Below are 19,019 nucleotides of genomic sequence, written 5' to 3'. Positions count from 1 at the left end.
AACTACTCTCTCCTCCTCCTCCTCTCTCTCTCTCTCTCCCTTTTTAAGGACATCGTTTGAGGATCTGATGACAAGTCATCATTCCTTCTCAATCCCATTCAACATGATGACATTCTGTTTATTGCTCGGATAATTTATATGCTGCATTTGATTTTTACTCTCATTTCAAATCATAATCTGATCGGTATTTGCATTTTGAGGCGATAGTGTTGCAGTCAAAGTAATATGAAGTGGTGGGAATGATTTTGATGGGATGGAATTGGAAAAGGGAAAGATTCCCTCCGAATGAATTAAAATAATGTGGAAGGATAATGTTATATTAACTCGAAAACTTAAACCTTTGACTATTTCAGTTCCTATTGCAGTAATGTCGAAGACAAGAAGAACTTATCTGCAGATGGCATCCAAAAATTGAGTCAAAATTCAGAAAAAATGTAAATAGAATTTTGATAAAAGATCATTAAAAGTCATGAAAGATGAAAATGAATAAAATGCTGCGAAATCCGTAAGTTCATTCGCTGATCACCGTAACTTTTTCGAAAGGTCAAAGAACATGGTGAAGTGAGCAATTTTCGCCCTGCCTGCAAAGCTCATGACTTGAAATAGCCGGATAAATTAGAGCGAAACAAATGAAAGCGATTCACAGATGGTTTTCAGATCGTTTTCGCTGATAATTGTTGGAATTTTCAAGATGGGAGAAGGTTGAGGGTGGCTGTCACTGGTGTTTCACCTCAAAGAGGGGACCCCGTCAAAATTCGTCTCCTCTTGGTTAATTCTCTCCGACCACTCTCTTCTGCCTTGATGATGATGATCCAAGCTACAGTTGTTTCGAAAAATGGGGGATGGACCCAACCAAGCTCGGGAGAGAAGAGAGATCTGCCGACGGAAGGTGCACAACGAACAGCCCCATCCACTCCTGATATATTTTCCCTTGGTTCGGTCTTCCTTTTCCTTCTCTTTTTCTGCGGTTGGAAATATGTTAAGCAGTCTTGACCTTTCGTCTATTGCGCGAGAAAATTTCTGTTGCTGATCGTCGGGGTCACACGTCGACTAATCATTGATTCATTTGAAGATTAAAATTAAAAATTGTTATTTGAATTTCTCCTCTCAAGTACTCAGGACTTTCTTTTTTTTCTGGAAAAAAATCTGTCATTGTTGCGGGACCCGAATTTATAAAATCACAAGACATGTGAGCAGTTATAATTCATCTTCACTGACTAATATTTCAAAGTTTAGGAACGTAGCGTATTGTACTTCCCAAAATTAAAGAATCAAAAAACAACTCGCAATCTGTCAGTCTGAAGGAAAAATTTTTGCTCATGTCCATTAAAGAATCTTTGTTAGTTCCAATCTTTCTCCTCAAACCTTCCAAGATCTCCCAGATATAGTCCCTATGTCATTGTTTGAAATTTTAACTCAATTTCATTGCAGAACTAGTAAAATAAAGTAGAGCAAAAACTTATGTGGGACTGAGATTTCTCATTTTAATTTTGATTTCTCAGAAGAACTCCTCATTAACGATTTTTGCTGACTTCTGCTGCATTTATAGTCACACAATTAAGTTCATAATTTATTAAATGAAAACTCTATCAATGCAAAAATGATAAGTTGCAAACTTAGCAGCAAAATTATTGATAATAAATTATTTGCAATTGATTTATTCCATCTTCTCTTCTTCTTCAAAATTATTTTTCAGTAAATTCTTGTTTCGCTTTAACCACCACTTAACTATTCAGCAAACTAACAACCCTAAAGGCTTTAACTCCCTCAAGAGTAATGCCTATTTCATTTCAGCAGCATTTCTAAAACAATTTTGAAAATATTGCACCAATTCAACCCTATATATATATATATATAACTTGCATCCCGAAGCTTATTGAATTAAGCTCCCATTGTGTGATTGCATCATTGACCCGATCGGTCGTCATACCAGTCCTTTCATAACTGCCCGCCCTGTTTCAGCCTTTCCTGAAGCTCTTTGTAATTTCCGTCTTGTTTCCTCTTTCATCATTTCATGAAAATGAATTCTCTTCCACTCTCTGTTCAATTTCCATTCAGTAATTTATTATTGTTTATCCGTTTTGCCTTATAAAGCTATCATCATTAATGATCATATTTAGAGTCCTTAATTAAATCAACATTTAATTATCAGCAAAAATTTTGGGCTAAGGGTGTCTAATTTGCATTTAAATACACTCTCAAAGAAGAACCATAAATAAAGAATATTCTGCTAAAGCATTCATTTCTTTGCTTGCTTACCAATTTCCTCTGATACGAGTACTAAAATAAATTCTTCAATGCTTTTTTTTTGTGGATGATATAGTAGGAGAAAACATTGATTAGGAAGTTATCTTGTATCAGGAATTCCGCATTCACTTGTGAGAATGTTTCCGTATCCTTCGTCAGGAATACCCTGTTGTTTTGCATTAAATATTTTATTTATTAATCACTTCTTCCATTCAGTATTTTATAATTATTTATTATTACTTTCACACAGGCAGGCCAATATTGTGTGTGAGTGAATCCTTAAAGTGTGAATTTTTCGTGTTCTATTTTGACAATTCATTAATTTAGGCCAATATGGACTACTTGGCCTTCGCTAACACTTATCGTTATAATTTGTTATACACTACTGAAAAACGCAGATGCGTCATCTAATTTTCAAATTTATTGTTTATGTTTCGAAATTGTTTACTTTCAGTTTTACTTTTTTTTCTTCCTTTTTTAACCTAATTTGAAATTTCAGTGTTAGCAATGTCGTATGAGCGGCCGGATAGTTTATCTGTACGACTTTCATCTTCACGTAAATTAGCCAGCTTAGGTAGAAATCACGGTGAACACAATCAACTGGAGGAAATTTCACTTCCACCAGCGTTGCATCGTTTTTTGGCCTCGCCAACAGCAAGATCACCTTCCACTCCGCAGGTTTCCTTTACTTTTTCTTTTTTTTTGTTTTCGGTCAATTAAAATTTTCTAAAATTTCTATGAATGCTTTAGAAATTTCGGACTGAACTATGTTTTCTTTGTATGTATGTATCATCGTAAAAGAGCGATCTAGTACGAACCAGTTCTCAGTTTTTTTTCAAATGATTGAATAATTTCAACATTTTAATAAATATGCGTTAACTGTTCATCCTGCTTTGAACTTTAACTTGACCTAATTGATTTAGTGGTATAGTATCGCGTTAATATAGTGTATGTATGAAAATGATCATATCTTTATGAATAGCTTGTATTGCTATGATATTGGGTATATATAGGGATAAGCTGATATTGTTTGTTAGTATAAAGGTAAACAAAAGAATGGCTCTTGTCAGAGGGTTACCACCAGGATTGTTTATTCAAATTGTAATGTTTGAAACCTGCGACATGTTTGGAATATCATATCACATTACATTTAGCAGCTCTTATTAACTGTAAGGTTACAAATGTGTCTTCTTATAATATCAAATAACAAAAAAAAAGTATATTTAATCCGATATAATGTACTATTTTCATCTGAAATTTTATTAAATCTCTAATTTTTTGAAAAATAAAAGATTAAAGATTAATTTAAACTGGCATGGAATATGAAATAGAAAAAAACATACAGTTATGCCTGAAAAGTTTTTTAAATTTTGTTTTCATAAAAATTACAGAAAAAAAAAGAAAGGAATTCTGAAATATATATTGGACCCGTAAACCATTTATCTTGCTGTGGTTTCTCAGAATCATATATCACCACAGGGGAGAATCAATTTCTTTCCTCTTTTCTCTGATCCCTTTATAGTCATTCCGAACCAATAGTTCGACATTTCACACGATTATAATTCATTTATTTCTTTGAAGTATTAACTTTCTCATTCTTTGATATCGCTTGGACCTATAGCGGCTATGTTCATTTTTCAAATAGTTCGATCGGTTTGTTGTTGAGACTTCCGGTAACTTCCAACAATCTATATCTTCTCCAGTTTTTCGGGTCGATCTTTTCCGTTTCAGGAATCATATCGGTATGCAAAAATATCGGAATTTTTTTCCAGTTGCGAAGATTTATTCATAACAGATTCCCAAGGCTTCTCAGCTTTTTTTTCTTTTACATTTAGCAATGCACCGAATCACTTTAAGCACCTCGAGAGCTTAGACGTAAGGAAAGACTCGTTTACTTATCATTTACAAGCCTTAAGAATTTCTGGCTTAAAAGAGATAGATCTGATCATCCGTACAGCGTGAATTGATAAGTGCTGCTACTGATTAGTTTAGTTGATGCTTCTTACTCTGCTGCCAATGCTTCAAATGACCAATTGACCAATTGATGCTGTCACCTTTATGACTGTAGTGATGAATGAATGGATTGTATATCCACACTTATTCCATTACTCGTCAGTGCAGCTGTCGCTCTCGCTGTCAGTCGGTCCATTAGTTCGAAAAGAAAAGAAACTTGCTTGGTAATCAACAAAGGAGAAGAAAAATGAAAAGTAAACAAGTTTGTAAATTTAAAAAAAAAAATCTGCTTGTGGAATATCAGTTGCTTTGTTCAACTTCAGTTCTAGCTGTCAATTGTTTGTGTTAGTTTGTTGACACAAAAAGATAATACAACGAAAGTTATTTACACCTGGAATAATAAGGACGGTAATCTCGAAATTCTCTCACAAAATATTCCGGACCATATCAATTCCTAAATTTGAGGAGTATAATTGCTAAAGTAAAAAAGAAGTAAAACTATGGCACACTTTATGTTCAGCGATCTCATTTTCTTATTTAAGCTGTCCAACCGTATTTGTTATCCGGAAAAAATATTGCTACAATTTATTTCAGCTAAAAACAGTGCTTCGATTAGCAGACGAAGACTTGGAAAATGTGACCGTACACGGGAATAGCTTCGTTTTTCGGTGTAATCAATCGGGCATTTCGAAATCATTCAGCAAATATACATTCGATCAAATTTTTGCATCCGATGCTACCATTGTTCGTCATTAAATTAATTAATCATTTAAATTTTCAATTCCTAAAGCCTACTGTGAAGAGAAGAATGCAGTCGTTGGTATTTTGACAAGCATAACGGAAATATTACAGTACACGGAAAATTATTCCTATACTGTAACCTTCGGTTACTTTCCTTCATAAATTTTAATTATAATTTATGTAGTATGTGAAAAATTCCACTATACGACAGTTACATTCCAATGGCTTATGATGAAATCTTGAGAGATCATGATATTGTAAAGATTGCGATCATGAAATCATGGCACCTTAAGATTATGATTATGAAATTATGACACTTTAAAGATCATGGAAATGAAAACAGTATAAAATTATGATACTTTAAAGACAGTATAAAAATATGAAATGGTAGTAAAATGACAGAAATGATCATTTTCAGCAACAAATATGTTCGGTTTGTTTACCGGATCTATTACAAACATGTTTTAGTGGTTCTGATGCTTGTTTTATCTATTTTGGTGCTGTATCAAAAGGTACGTTATTTGATAAGTTTTCTTTTGATCTTTCTAAGAGAATGAATGATGAAATCATGAAAATTAAATGTGAAAATTGTTGGATTTCATTGGAAGACCAAATTTTATTGGTTATTGATGATCGCATAATCGTAATCGCAAATCACCGTGACATTTTATTGGTGCCTCTAATGCAATGAGGATTCGATGATTAGAGATGTGTATATGTAAGCGCAGATGACACATGCTTGACAATGGTGAACATGTGATATATGCGAACCATTTTATATCTGTCATTAATTTCATGATTGTCGTCATTTGCATTTCATAATTTTGACCATTTAAAAGAGACTTCGTTTCTGACAAAATTTAAATTATCGAAGTATCAAAATTACTAATAAATTATCACAAATTAAGTAAATGTTTGATACCGTGAAGTAGCGCAAATTTAATGAAATGTTTGGAAAATGAATTTGTAATTTGGGGAAAGAATGTTTACCAGATAGTTTTGAATGAAATTTCCAGTGAATCTTTCGAAGGGAATAACATCAATAAAAATCAAAAAAAATTATGAAAGGATTAGATTTTTTCGTTCACTTTTTAAACTTTTTTAAAGAATTTAAAAATTTTTTCATCTTTTATCTTTTTTTTCAAAATCTTTTTTCTTTGCAAATTTTTATGCTTGAAAAGAATTCATGCATAGCTAAACTCGTCGTTTTCAGCTAAAAATGAGCTGCTGTATTCGCAATATAATCGACAGGATTTCACAGCGGTCAGCACAGCTTCAGATTTAGCCGGTCCATCATCCGGAATACAATATCCGGGTATTTTTCCATCTGCATTGCTACTCACATTCCGGTTAATATCCGAATTGCGCCAACGTCGACCTGATTTTCATCATTCTGTCCGTATTTCGGCACTTTATTATTCTCAGCGTCGTAATCTACTCATCGATCTTCTTGCTTCATTTATTCAGCCCGGTTAGTTGATCATTATATATTTATATATATATGACTGCGTGGGTTTCCATTCAAAAAAAGAATCCATTATCATCCATCAAATCTTTTTTCCGCTTTTGACCGTTTTTCTTTCATAGTCGAAGGCATTTTTAATCTGTTATTTTTCTTGAAAAAACACACATATACATAAAATTATGTTATTTTGAGATAGTTAAAGGAAAAATTGCATAAATTTTGTAGTGAAAGGGCCAGAATCATTAATCAAAGGGATGGATGGACTTTTTCATTCAATGGAATAATTGGTAGCTTGCGCCAAAAATACATCATTTTTTGTCTTCTTTTAACAGTTGGTCTATTGGAAAATGACAAAAAGGCCCGCAAAATGAAATTTGTGTTAAGAATTTTGGAGTGCTCGACTTGTAGAAGAATTCTTCAAACACTAAAATTTCGAAAATTCAGCATGAAAAATTGAATTTTTGTGAGTTCAAAAAAAAATTTCGGAGATTTTATTTCATTGGTCATTTCACATTCAGTGATCATTACCATCTGTCATCTTCTTCAATTCATTTCGATATCTGATCGATCAGATCTGAAATTTCTAATTCCAGTGACCTCACAAGAAGTTGTTACTATTCGAGAAGATTCCGTACTGGGAATCAAAATTCAGAATCATAGTGAATTGAGGGTGGATTCTTTGGAACAAGCTATGTTAATGATCGATGATATTATCCAGGCCAGACTAACCGGTAACTCCTCAATCTTTTTAGTTCAAGCTAAAGAAAATTTTTGGAATATAACAACAAACTGATGAAGTGAAACTTATTCTTAGTGCTCCGTACATATTGCGTGAATTCTTTTGCTAAAGCTCAAGAGCGCATTTTACAAGGAAAATGTCTGAAAGTGCGGAAACATTTTCTACGGAATATGGCGGGTGAAAATCTTGGCATATAAAAAACGTGGATGCCGTTAGTATTCATACTGTAAATCTGGCATTCACGGATAATGCTATAAACTTTATGTGCAAAGTTTCCGTCCACCAATTTTATGATTCCTTTCCAATGAAAGGTTTACGCCGCCACTCAGTCATAAAAATTTCTTAAGCTGGTTAGATTAAAGGAAAAGAAGTTCGAGTTCCTACGAGATGTCATAAAAAGTTGGCAGCTGCAGACCCTGATGTAAACGGAAAATTTGCACCGTATCTACTAAAGTTGTAAATAGACGATCCCAATGAGGCAGCAGTAAAATGCCTACAATTTCTTAAGACCCGTAAATGTGCATAGCTCTTTGAATTACTCATAAAACCAAACAAAAAGTTTTATTGTCTGATGAATGGAACTTGTCTTTATTCCTCTCTTTTTTATATCAGGAAAATTCCCGTAAATACAGCAGAAAAGTTAAACGAAACTTAAACTTTTCCTTCCTTACCTTTTCATCGGGAAACATGGAAAACATTTATATTGAAATGGTAGATGGGAAAAAACTATGAAGAACAAAAAAAGAGAAAAGATCAAAATTCATGGAGTAAATGTGACTGTCACCAAAATATCATGCTTGGAGCATTACCGCATCATTTAAATGCAATGACCGTTTATTTCTGTTTCATTCCAGAAGATGAAAACGAACAACGATGTGGACATCTTTTCTTCTACATCAATTTGTACAGGCTAGTTTTTTCTGACATAAATATTCTTATTCATTACGGTATTATCTACAGAATATTCGTAATTTTTGTATCTTGAGAATTCGAAAAGGGAACCATTGAACCTTTCGCAGTCCAGCGAATTCTTATTAAGTCAGAGCAGTTTATCCATCTATCTGCCATCTTCTTTTAATTTTTAGATTTGAATTGCAAATACTGAAGTTTTTTTCCGCAAAAAATCCAACTTTTTAAATTCAGCAAATGTTTCACTTAGTATTTTAATGGAAGAAAGATTGGAAAATATACAACCGATAAGACGACACAAAAAAATTTCCTCCTATTTATGTCCTTATACTTCTCTTTTCTATCCCGGTTTGTTAAAAATGTTTTTTAATATGTGCTGCCACCACTCAGTCTAGCTTCAAATTATTTTCCCTTGTTTACAATAAGTTATCAATTGCGTGATTATCTTTTCGGCTATCTATTAAATTCGATTTTGCAAAACTTCAATCTAACAACAGCTGTTTGCTCACGACGATTTATTTCACACTTTAAACTGTTGACAAATGTTTTGATATTAATTCACATTGATACGCGATTCAAATTACAACACTCACAACGAGTACCACTAAACGAAAGCACCGTATGACAGGAAATGTTGATCCGGAAGGATAATCGACATTTACACTTATGCCATCTCATCCTACTTTGATTTTTTGATTATTATTACATTACTGTTATTAGTAGTTTGGCAATTGTCGCATTTAACAGCAAGTGCAGAATGACACGGGAAATTATAAAAATATTTGAAAAAAAAGATCAAACCTGCCGACTTTCTTTTAAGCTGCAAAACACACAATCCAGTTATTTCAAAAGAATTTCACCGTTCTTCTTTGAAATTACTGGAATCATTCAGGTATAAAAAGAACACATCCCAATTGATTGGTGGCCGATCGCGATTATGTCTGGTAGATTTAGGACTTGGTGAACGTACATCAAAAGGTGATATACAGGCCATGACTATGCCTGTTATCACCAACCTTTTGGTTGCATTATTCCAAGGACAGCGATATCTCCCGAGCAGGTTTCTTCTTCACTTCCTATCAAAAAGAAAATTTAAGCTTTAACAATCAGTGTGATAAAAGTTATCACAATGTCTATCTATCAGAGAGCTGTCTCAACATTTGTTCCCTTCCTAACTCCAACTAAGTTTTTTGCTACTTATTTTCAGACAAAGTCCTCTATGTATGTTACTGAAAGAATCACTAGGTAGTGTACAAGTGAAGGCATCGCTTCTCTTCGCTTCACTTTCTGATCGAATTTCGGAATCGGAAAATATTTTACAAATGATGTCCAAAATACAACGTGCTGCTAAACCACGAAAAACACATCGTGTAAGTAATTGTAATGGTTAACTTGCTAAAGTGCAAATTACACTTTTTCCACCTTTTTTTGAAAATAAAGATTGCTGTAAACAGTGTTCCAAAAGTACCATATGATATCTCACCTGTTCCAAGGATAGACTACTTTGGCAATTTCCGAAACATTAAGCAATAAACGATTGGCTTCATAGGTTTTTCAAGATCTCAGTTGACTTTGTACCCAAATTCTTCGAGAAACAATCAATTAGAAATTGTACTATGCAAATTTGTTCCTTGACTACGTAGAATGAAATCGTAGAATCTTAATTGAAATCTAAAAAATTTTTCCCAATCTTATCAGTCGGAAGATGAAATGTTTAAATATTTCGTACTTTCGGTGCTGCTCCTTTTCGATTCAGATTCATTTCCAGCAAAGATTATTCTGATATATCGTGAAGATTATTTGTTATCAATGGCTTTTATTACATCTTCCAATATATCGTGAAGATTTTCTTTTCATCGTCAGCTGTCCCATCTATTTAAGCAGCAAGCTTTAACATCGGTCATCTTTGGCTACTATTTCCGCGCAAGATTTTCAATTATTAGTTCTGCTTTGATCCATTTGCCAAGCTTGAATTTTTCGACCGCTAGCCTTGAATCCTTAGGTGGGAAGCTAACATAGTGTTTCCTAATCTATCTTTACTGATATGTTAAAGTTCCTGCTTACTTTTGGTTGATTTAGCAGAATTTAAAGTATTTTTTTTCGTAACCTTACAAAAAAAATTAAAGCCTTACAATCGACCTCTTCAACTGCCACATAATCTTGTAAAATTTTACAGAGCTTGCATTGTTGTTGTCATAATTTTGGACATTTCAGGAAATTTTTCCTTAACTAAATGAAAGCCAAACTTTCAAATTTCGAAAATTGTACTTGCCATTTCATGGCATGTTAGCACTTGAAGAACATTTGTAAGTAAAATTTTTGCGAAGAATCTCTGTTGTCCGGACTTCTTCTTCATTTCTCTCAAAGCAATCTCTGAAATAGAAAATATTTTAAAAAATTGGGCTATCATGGGAAATTTTTGAGTTAGCGGTCACGTACGCCAATATAATTCACAGTATCTGATTTTCTTTGTAAAAAGTTTCTAAATTAGAGTAAGTGAAATAAATATTAGACTACCATTCGCCACATTATTGGAATTGTTGGTAAAACAACAAAAAAATTGGTTAAAATAGAATAGGCCTATTGTTATTTCCTCTGCATTTCAATATTAAAGTTACGAAAATGATCTGTGGCACTCAGAAATTTATCGTTATCTGATACAATTTTAGGTTGGGAGTGATTCATCGTCTTCCGATTCTACTCGTCGACGTTTGGCTGCAAATAGTGAAGGTAATTCGAGCTCAGAGCAGTCATGCGCCGAAACGGTCATTTTCCTCGGACCTTCTGTCAGGTTTATCTTTTTGAACTTATAAACTCTCTTTTTACTGCAACTTAGACTAACCTGAAATTCTTGATCTGAGGGTTTAATTACAGACTTGCTTTGGATCTTAGCTCAGTTATTCAGTAGACTTAGCCGCTCTATTTTGTTTTATGACGAGACTTTTGTATCTCAGAATTGGATTCTGTAAGTTGGCATGGTGGAAGGAAGAAAATTAAGTCTGAAACTTCTAAATTTCAATTTCTTATATTTTTCCATAGTGCCCATATGTATGTTCACTTAGATTTTTCAACTTGGACATATCTCTCAAGCACAGATTTAAATGGGTAGGCAAAGTGGCCAAAACTGATATTTGCGCGCAACAGGACGGACTATATTCTCAGCATAGGCTGTAATCCAGTTTGTAAAAGAAGCTTTCCGGCAGATTATCCTTCTTTTCAGTTACTCTTAACATCCGAAAATGAATCGGTATAATACTCATGCTTGAAACTGGAAAATGACTTCATTTTCGGTTGGATGAAGAGCCAAAGCAAAGAGGGTATTTTAATTAAGTAAAGCTGGCATGATCTTTCCTTTTTTATAGATAGATTTGTGAAATTTGACAATAGAATTTAAGAACTGCTTAAAGTTTGGAACGAACTTTTTCGATTTTACAGGATAGAACCAGCTGCTGAACAACAACAGCCAAAACGAAGAACGAACGGAAATGCAATTGATTCGATGAAACGAAAAATGATCCTGGATTGGATCAAGGACACTCAGGAAAGCGGACACTCTCGACCTGTCAAGGTTCTCACTTGCTCAATCACATCCATTTTCCACCTGCCACATCTGGTTATTTCATGAGTCTTTATTGCTGGAAATGTCTTAGATCAAACAAAATGTTTTAATTCTTAGCAATAATTCAACGGTTGCGTATAACCATTCCGAATCCTGCATCCGTCTTTGCGAACATTTCAGACATTCGTTATGGGTGCAGGTTTACCTGTCTATCGCTATAAATTTACCTATCTATCTCTGATTTCTAGATTAGTGTTTGCGTACAGTGTAACGAAGACGACATAGACATGGAAAATTTACAACGGTTCGGCTGTCGACGACATTTGGACGATATTCTGGAGGATGACGAAGAAGCCAGTGGGTGTCATTCACCGCGGAGCCTACCAACCACCGAACAATTTCTTGAGTCTTTCCAAAACATTGGCACTCTTCAGCAGCCACTGAGTATTCTTAGTCTGGATAAAGTTTCTGCTTCAACATCCGGAAAAAGTGCATCCGAAAATGTTTGTGCCATTTAATTTTTCAACTAATAATAAAGGTACGGTAGTACGTCGTCTTTGAAAATAAGTATAATCTATTGGACGACAGTTAGAAACACTTTGAAATGGTAGTATTTAGCAACGGCTTTTACGTAAAAGACATTGTTCGTTATCTTTTCACGTGTAATCTATGCTTATCATATTCAGTTACTGCGGATTATCAAGTAAAAAATTGTTTAGGCATCAGTATTTCCTATATTTCCATATAATTATTTATCTTAATGTTTTAATCTCATTATCAGTTTATTATCTCTTCTACTTATTCCATAATTCAGGAGGTGGAGGATGACGATTTAGAACGAGCGATGGCCGCTAGTATCAGTTCCATTCGTTCACATGAAATACTTTCACGGTTAAATGACGATTTGTCAGAAATACAGTCTGAGGTTAGCGTTAAAATTTTCAACTTAGAAAATCGATCACACATTAGTCTCATTAAATTTTGTAAACAAGTCAACAGATGAATCGTCTAAGTTGTTAAGAGAATAAGTAAACAAAGAGATGTAAATGTCAGTAGCTGTCAACAATTATCAGTAATCAAATGAGCTATTTGACAAAAAAAGTAACAAATAAATAGGTGAAACAATCAAATTACTAGACAAATAAGCTTCACTAATTCTTGTTTATTTGAATGTATTCAGTGACAGGAACCTGTTGACTAATGGTCACATACACTTTCACTCATTTGATTCCTGCTGACCACAAAATTTGTCGGAATAATTACCGTATAATTGGCGATCATTTGGCCCATCAAACCATTAGATGACTGTAAATTTATGTATCTCAATGGACAGCCAATTGACAAGAAAATCGCGGCCTTATGCTGCTTAGTTTGATATAGAAGAGGGGTTTCATAATCAGTGGAAATATTTGAAATTAAAAAGTGGCTCATGAAGGTGGAAGCTAAATGCCGATCTCACAAACTTAAGTACTAAGCACATTTTAATGGAAGTTTCAACAGACATTCGTTACCGCGAAAAATTACAAAAAGAGATACCGCTTGATTTGAATTTCAAAGGAGGGATAGATAAATTTATTGATGACAGTATGCATCGATGGGAAAGTTTGTCAGTATCATCAGTTCTACCTCTGCAATAAATCTCCCTTTTCAATCATTTTATGGAATTATTATCATCTATTTTTAATCAAAAATCTTTCTCACTTTAATTTAGATAATAAATTGTCCCACCGAAATTTACTGGAATTGCGGTAATATTTGTTCTTCATATTTTGCATTGCATACGATATAAATGACTTCTTCATAGGCAGATATTTGAGGAATGATGGGATTTTAGTCTCTTTCAAGTCATATTCTTGTCCATTTGAGACTATCCCAAGCATATGTGATATTTCAACTTCCGGCAGATCAAATTCTTCTCTCCTCATAAATTACTGATTTGATGGCTTTTCATCCTGAAATTCATTTACTTTATCAGTCGAATCAAACCAGCATTCGGAGTTTAGAAATCCATAAAATTTGAACATTGATTCATCAGTATAAAGCTGTAATACTTGTATTTTCATCGTCACTCAAAAATTTTCCTTCAGGAAATTGATCATACACCAGATAAATTAAAGTTCTTTCCGTTTTCTATTTCGTTCTGGAATACGGATAAATCTTTAAAAAGATTTTAATGCCTTGTAACTTTTTCATTTTCGTTATTTTCAAATCTTTTAAATTACGCGGTAATTATACCGATAAATGTCCAACTTTTTAACACTTCATAGTTGGGACAATTGATGGATCATTTGACAGCTAATTAGAACAGTTAATAAATTAATTCCAAAAATTTGTCAAAACTACTAGATGTAAAAAAAAACTAAATTATTGTGAAAGTATGGACAAAAGTCTGATTGTTTAAAAAATTAATATAAATTTGAAACTCATTATCGGAAATTATTGAAACCGGTTTTTGATTTCGTATCCAAATCTTGATTAAATATTATAAAAGAATTTAAAGAAAGGTATTCGGACCCTAAATGTGATTGATTAAAAATGACAGCTTATAGTGCCTGACATGCTGATAATACATTAAATTTACGAATCTGTCCTCCTGATTCTTTCTTCATCTCATTTTCTTTTTCCATCCTCCTTATCGATAAATAAATTGGAAATTTAACTCGATCATTTAATTCGAACCGGCACTGATTCGCAGTGATGAAGGATGAAAATATAAAATGATTGATTAAATTTCCATGGTCGGCCTCCGATCATTTCCACTTATTTTCCTTAAAACCTTTCCTTTGTTTTAAAATTTTAAGATACTACCTACACATACAAATTTGCTACAAAATGAATTTACATCCTCAAGTTTAAATTAAAATTTTTGAATTTTTTCATAAAAATGAACCAAAGTATTTGATATTTGTCGTGAAGCATGCTGTTAGCACATAATTTTGAGAAGCAAAACTTTTATATTTACCAAAAAATGTCACATGATAAAAGTAATTATTCATAGATATAATAGCCTTGAAAACCGAACATGACATCAATGATTTGTTGCAGAATGTATCGGGAAGTGATAGTTCACTATCAGGATTTAATCGAAGCGCAATCAAACCGGAAGCTTATACAGATGAGAAATTGTACCAACTTACTGAAACCTATAAGAAGAAGAAGAAAAAATTTATTCCATTAAGCTGTTGCAAGAGTAGCATGGTTAGTTGAGAGTTCCATTAACGGATACCAAATATTTTAATAAAATCTAGAAATTTAGGGATTAATTGATATTTGATTGTCTTGTGGAAGTATATTACTCTCCTATCGATATTTCATCTTACCTTCAACTTTCTTTAATGAAATTTTATTCGATTAGGTTTTTCTGGGAAATTCCCGAAACTTGTTATAGCATTTCTCAAAGTATATTTCAGCTTTATTATTTATTTCTTGTTTCCTTTTTCAGCTTTCATCGGAAAGTAGCGCTGGTTATGGACAAGCTAGCTCACTTACTATTCTAAAAACAATAGAGAAAGAAGATGCACACGAGACTAGCCAGCTAGTAAGCGGTACTTTTCCGTCACCTCTATTGGATCAACCAATGATCATCACGAAAAATAACAATCCCAAAACAGTACCACGATCCAGTACACATCCACTGAACAATTATGCTAATAGGAAGTACGTTCATTAAAGTACCACTAAAATCGATTCACTTCAAGTACCAATAAAATTGATTTAAAGGACTTTCATGCAATATGACTTATTGTACACTTTCTTTTTTTTGCAGTAATCGACCAGAAGCACTGCCAAAGAGCAAGCTACCACGACGAACTGCAGAAAGTAACATACGTAAAGTTTCTCCCGAAAAACAACCTGTGTTACTGGAACGTACGCCTTTACAATATCCCGTTGCCAAAAGTTCACGTCGTGATTTATTTGATTCTAAAAAAGAAACTAAGAAAGGGTAATTTTTCTGAACAAAGTTAATTTTTTATAAAGTAACTATAATTTTGGAAATTTTTCACAAATTTTGCATTTTTCATTATTATATTAACTTTTCTAATTATGAGAAATTTAATAACACCATATTGCGACACTAGAAAGCCGTTCTATGTAATTATCAGCCAAGGTTAAACTACCGAATCACCGGTAACTCAACCACAAAATTTGATAGATTGGCGAAATTAATTTATGGACCTCTAGAACATGTAACCATTCCGTCAGAAGAATACCGAAATAGTCTTTGTGGTGAATTTTGATTCACTCAGTAATTTATTGCAGCAAACGCATTATTGAAAGACGAAATTCGGGTGATGCCAATCAAAGGTCGACGAATTTTGTACCATCACCTTACTCCATGGCATGTTTTCTCCTCTTCTCTTTTTTCCATAATTAATTAGCATTGGTTTTATGACTGACATGTAAACGAGTAATTAAGGAATTATTGCTTGTTGTTTCTCTGTATTACTGATAAAATTAGTGGATAATGACTACCAGATGGTTTAAATTCAGGTAACTGATGCAAAGCAGGACACTGGCGCATATTCATCAGGCCATGGTAGCGATGAAAATGGCTCAATCTATAGTCGACCACTGCTAACCTTGTTATCACCTCGTTCTAATCGACCTCGAAATCGAGAAAGTTTCTCGGCTAGTAGCGGTTACGAAAGTGCCACCGGTGTGGATGTTGTTAAAAATTATGGTAAATTTCCTCTTTTATCACAATTTTCTCATCTAATCTCTCGGCAGCAATCAAGTATATGAGGTCTCCGAATTTTTGGGCTTTTGAATGTTTTGATCATTTTTAAAGCCTAAAAAGTCATGCACCGTGTTAATTGGAATTTGAATTTATTTCTGAAGTTTTCAGGGTCCCTTTCAAAAAGACGACTTTTCGAACTGTCACAAACTCATTCTTCAAATAAAGTAAGCATTCAATAAATGGAAATATTTTCGGAAGTTCTAGAACAATTCTGAACATTATATACGTATATATATGCATATTTGTAGGATGCCATTCATTTTTCAAACCTTTATCTGAGGAGGTAGAATTCAGATAATTGATCAGCGTGCTTTTCATAGGTCTTCAATAAAAATTTAATATTTTCAGCATGCACTACTGATGGATAAACGAGTTAATTTAATGATTAGACGACAAAACTGTCTTCGTGATGATTTACGTGAAGCGAAACGTCTACTAGGTGTCGCAGATGAACACTTTCTTACGGCATCCACATCTAGTCTTCAAGGAGCTACTTTATTAGAAGCACTTACTCAGGTATAATTGTCTTCTACCTGATATTTAACGGGCCCATTATGGACAAACAAACGAGTTAATTTAATAATTATTAGTTGGTGAAAGTCGGTGAAACGTGGTTTTATCATTAGCTATATTTCCTTTTACGGCCTCTCCCGATTGACATTCAGTAAATCCGGATACAAAATAGTTCTTTTCAGGAAACGAGAATTTTGGAGAAACGTTTGATAGCATGCCGTAATCATGCAATGATCGTAACGTGCCTTTTGTGATTTTTTGACGTGATCTCATGTTGATATATTTATATATGTACATAGAGTGACTAATATTTCTTTGTTGTTATCATTTGTTCTATTTCCACAATGATATGCAAATTGTGTAAACTTCAAAGTATGACTGTAATAAATTAATAAGCACTTTTAGAATAGGTGAGGAATGTAAGAGAAATGAAAACAGAGAAATGAAGAGTAACGTAGTAAAATAATATTCCGAATCATGTGAGTCCGATTTAACCGCTTAATGAAGTGAGAAAGGGATCATATTCTCTCGGTATAAATGAATTTGGGTGAGGTGTCATTGAGGAAACCTGTAGATCAGTATAGTCAACTTAAAACTTTTGTGGAAGAATCCATGAATTTGAGATTATAGAATGAAATCGGAATACTGTACTGAACAAAGAGGAGGGAAAAAGGATTCGGTGTTCGGAAATAGTGCAAGTTTTTGAATTAGGAAATAAATGGGATAAAAGCCTTTTGCTTCAGGTAAGTTCTCATATTCTAAGCGTTACGAGTCTGTTGTTGAACTTTGTTCCAATACTTCTTTTACATGTCAACACCAAATGGCAAACTGATTCTGGCTGGACTAAGTAAAATGGAAAGGACAACTTCAGCGTCCAATAAATAAAGCCCAGGAATATATTGCAGATTTGCGTCATGATGACAGGCAAACGGGTCTTACAGATCCATAATACAGATGGTTCAAGTGTGCTATGGACTATGGAAAAGATGAAAAGCAAGTAGAAAAAGCGAGTAAAGGAGATTTACTTCAATGTTAGACATTTAGATCGCTTATGAAACACAAAAAAAAAAGAAAATTAGTGTTCATCTGACCTTTACAGCTGGATTTGATAGATAGTCTTGACCTCGACCGTTTATTTCTCTACATACTGTGTGTCCAATCTTTTCAATTTTTAACATGATGGACACAGCGTGGAAGTTGCTTACATATAGCTTTAGTCCAACTAAAGTTGACATCGAATGTGACGCTGAGACTTTCGAAATATAAGTGCGAATTTGATTGCAGTTGACACAATTGACTGGAAAGTAATTTTACTGGATGCGTATCTGCCAGTGGGAAAATATCCGTTGAGATTTGAGAGAATGAGATAGATGTTTTCACAAACCGAAGTGCTTGGAATTGCAAATGGTGTTGCGGGGAAATGAGGCACGGCGTGCTTCCGTCATGGTTTCACGCTGTATGCGTGTGAGGGTGGGTTTCACTTCAAACCCGAAAGACTGGGATTGTACTATGGCGGGTCAGGTCACTCGAGATCGTGTCAGTTTTGTTACATGGTGATGTGTCTTCACTTTAGGTTAATTGCTAGAGAATATCTGTATTTGTCGGACTTCCTGCTATCGGTTCTAATACTTTCCGACAAAACTGTGCGTCATTGTCTGTGGTGATTCCGGAATCCCTTTCATTATCAACAAGTTTTGAGGCTTGAAAATTGTTCCATTTCCATTCCAATGTGGACCTAAATTACTTAGAATTTTGCAGGAAACAGTGAAATGATTGCATTTGAATTTAAAATGCGCATTGTCGATGAAAATTCCGTGCTAATTTTAATTAGCAGGAGTAGTTTATCCTTATTATTCCTAGTTAACAAACAAAATGCATAACTAATGGAATTTTGTTTGTAGCGATGAGATGCAAGTGTAATGTGAATTTAAAAGTATCCTTAGTTCTACATATTTTCGCCTATATGGAAGTAATCTTCGTTGCAGTGTCAACAATGAGTAATAAAAGTGATGCATCAGGTGAGGGTGCTGATTCAGCATCGGATGTCGAAATGAAACNTGTCGCTTCCTCTGACGATGAACAAGTTAAGGTAATTAAAACATTACATCTTACAACATTAAAAAGATTTACCTTGTTTATGTGGCCATCGTTAATA

General features: G+C 33.8%; 2 protein-coding genes across 2 annotated transcripts; both read left to right on the top strand.

Moving 5' to 3' along the window:
• Nucleotides 1-2,754: 2,754 nt before the first annotated feature.
• Nucleotides 2,755-17,263, top strand: LOAG_05878 (hypothetical protein; the record flags this gene model as incomplete). The annotated part of the gene is made up of 20 exons (XM_020446999.1): nt 2,755-2,925; nt 4,795-4,944; nt 5,360-5,453; nt 6,155-6,412; nt 7,000-7,137; nt 7,508-7,601; nt 8,947-9,114; nt 9,262-9,424; nt 10,724-10,845; nt 11,490-11,622; nt 11,862-12,116; nt 12,428-12,538; nt 14,659-14,811; nt 15,056-15,270; nt 15,380-15,556; nt 15,874-15,952; nt 16,105-16,294; nt 16,460-16,515; nt 16,700-16,867; nt 17,047-17,263. The coding sequence occupies 20 exons, from the start codon at nt 2,755-2,757 to the stop codon at nt 17,116-17,118; spliced, it is 2,967 nt and encodes a 988-aa protein (XP_020302725.1). The 3' UTR covers nt 17,119-17,263.
• A 1,005-nt stretch (nt 17,264-18,268) lies between these two features.
• LOAG_16425 (hypothetical protein) lies at nt 18,269-18,421 on the top strand (the record flags this gene model as incomplete). The annotated part of the gene is made up of 1 exon (XM_020449078.1): nt 18,269-18,421. The coding sequence occupies one exon, from the start codon at nt 18,269-18,271 to the stop codon at nt 18,419-18,421; it is 153 nt and encodes a 50-aa protein (XP_020307449.1).
• Between the last annotated feature and the right edge of the window lie 598 nt (nt 18,422-19,019).

Source organism: Loa loa, assembly GCF_000183805.2.
Source record: "Loa loa unplaced genomic scaffold supercont3.3, whole genome shotgun sequence".
NCBI lineage: Eukaryota > Metazoa > Nematoda > Chromadorea > Rhabditida > Onchocercidae > Loa > Loa loa.
The sequence above is the reverse complement of the archived record's forward strand: the minus strand, read 5'-3'. Positions and strand labels throughout refer to the sequence as shown.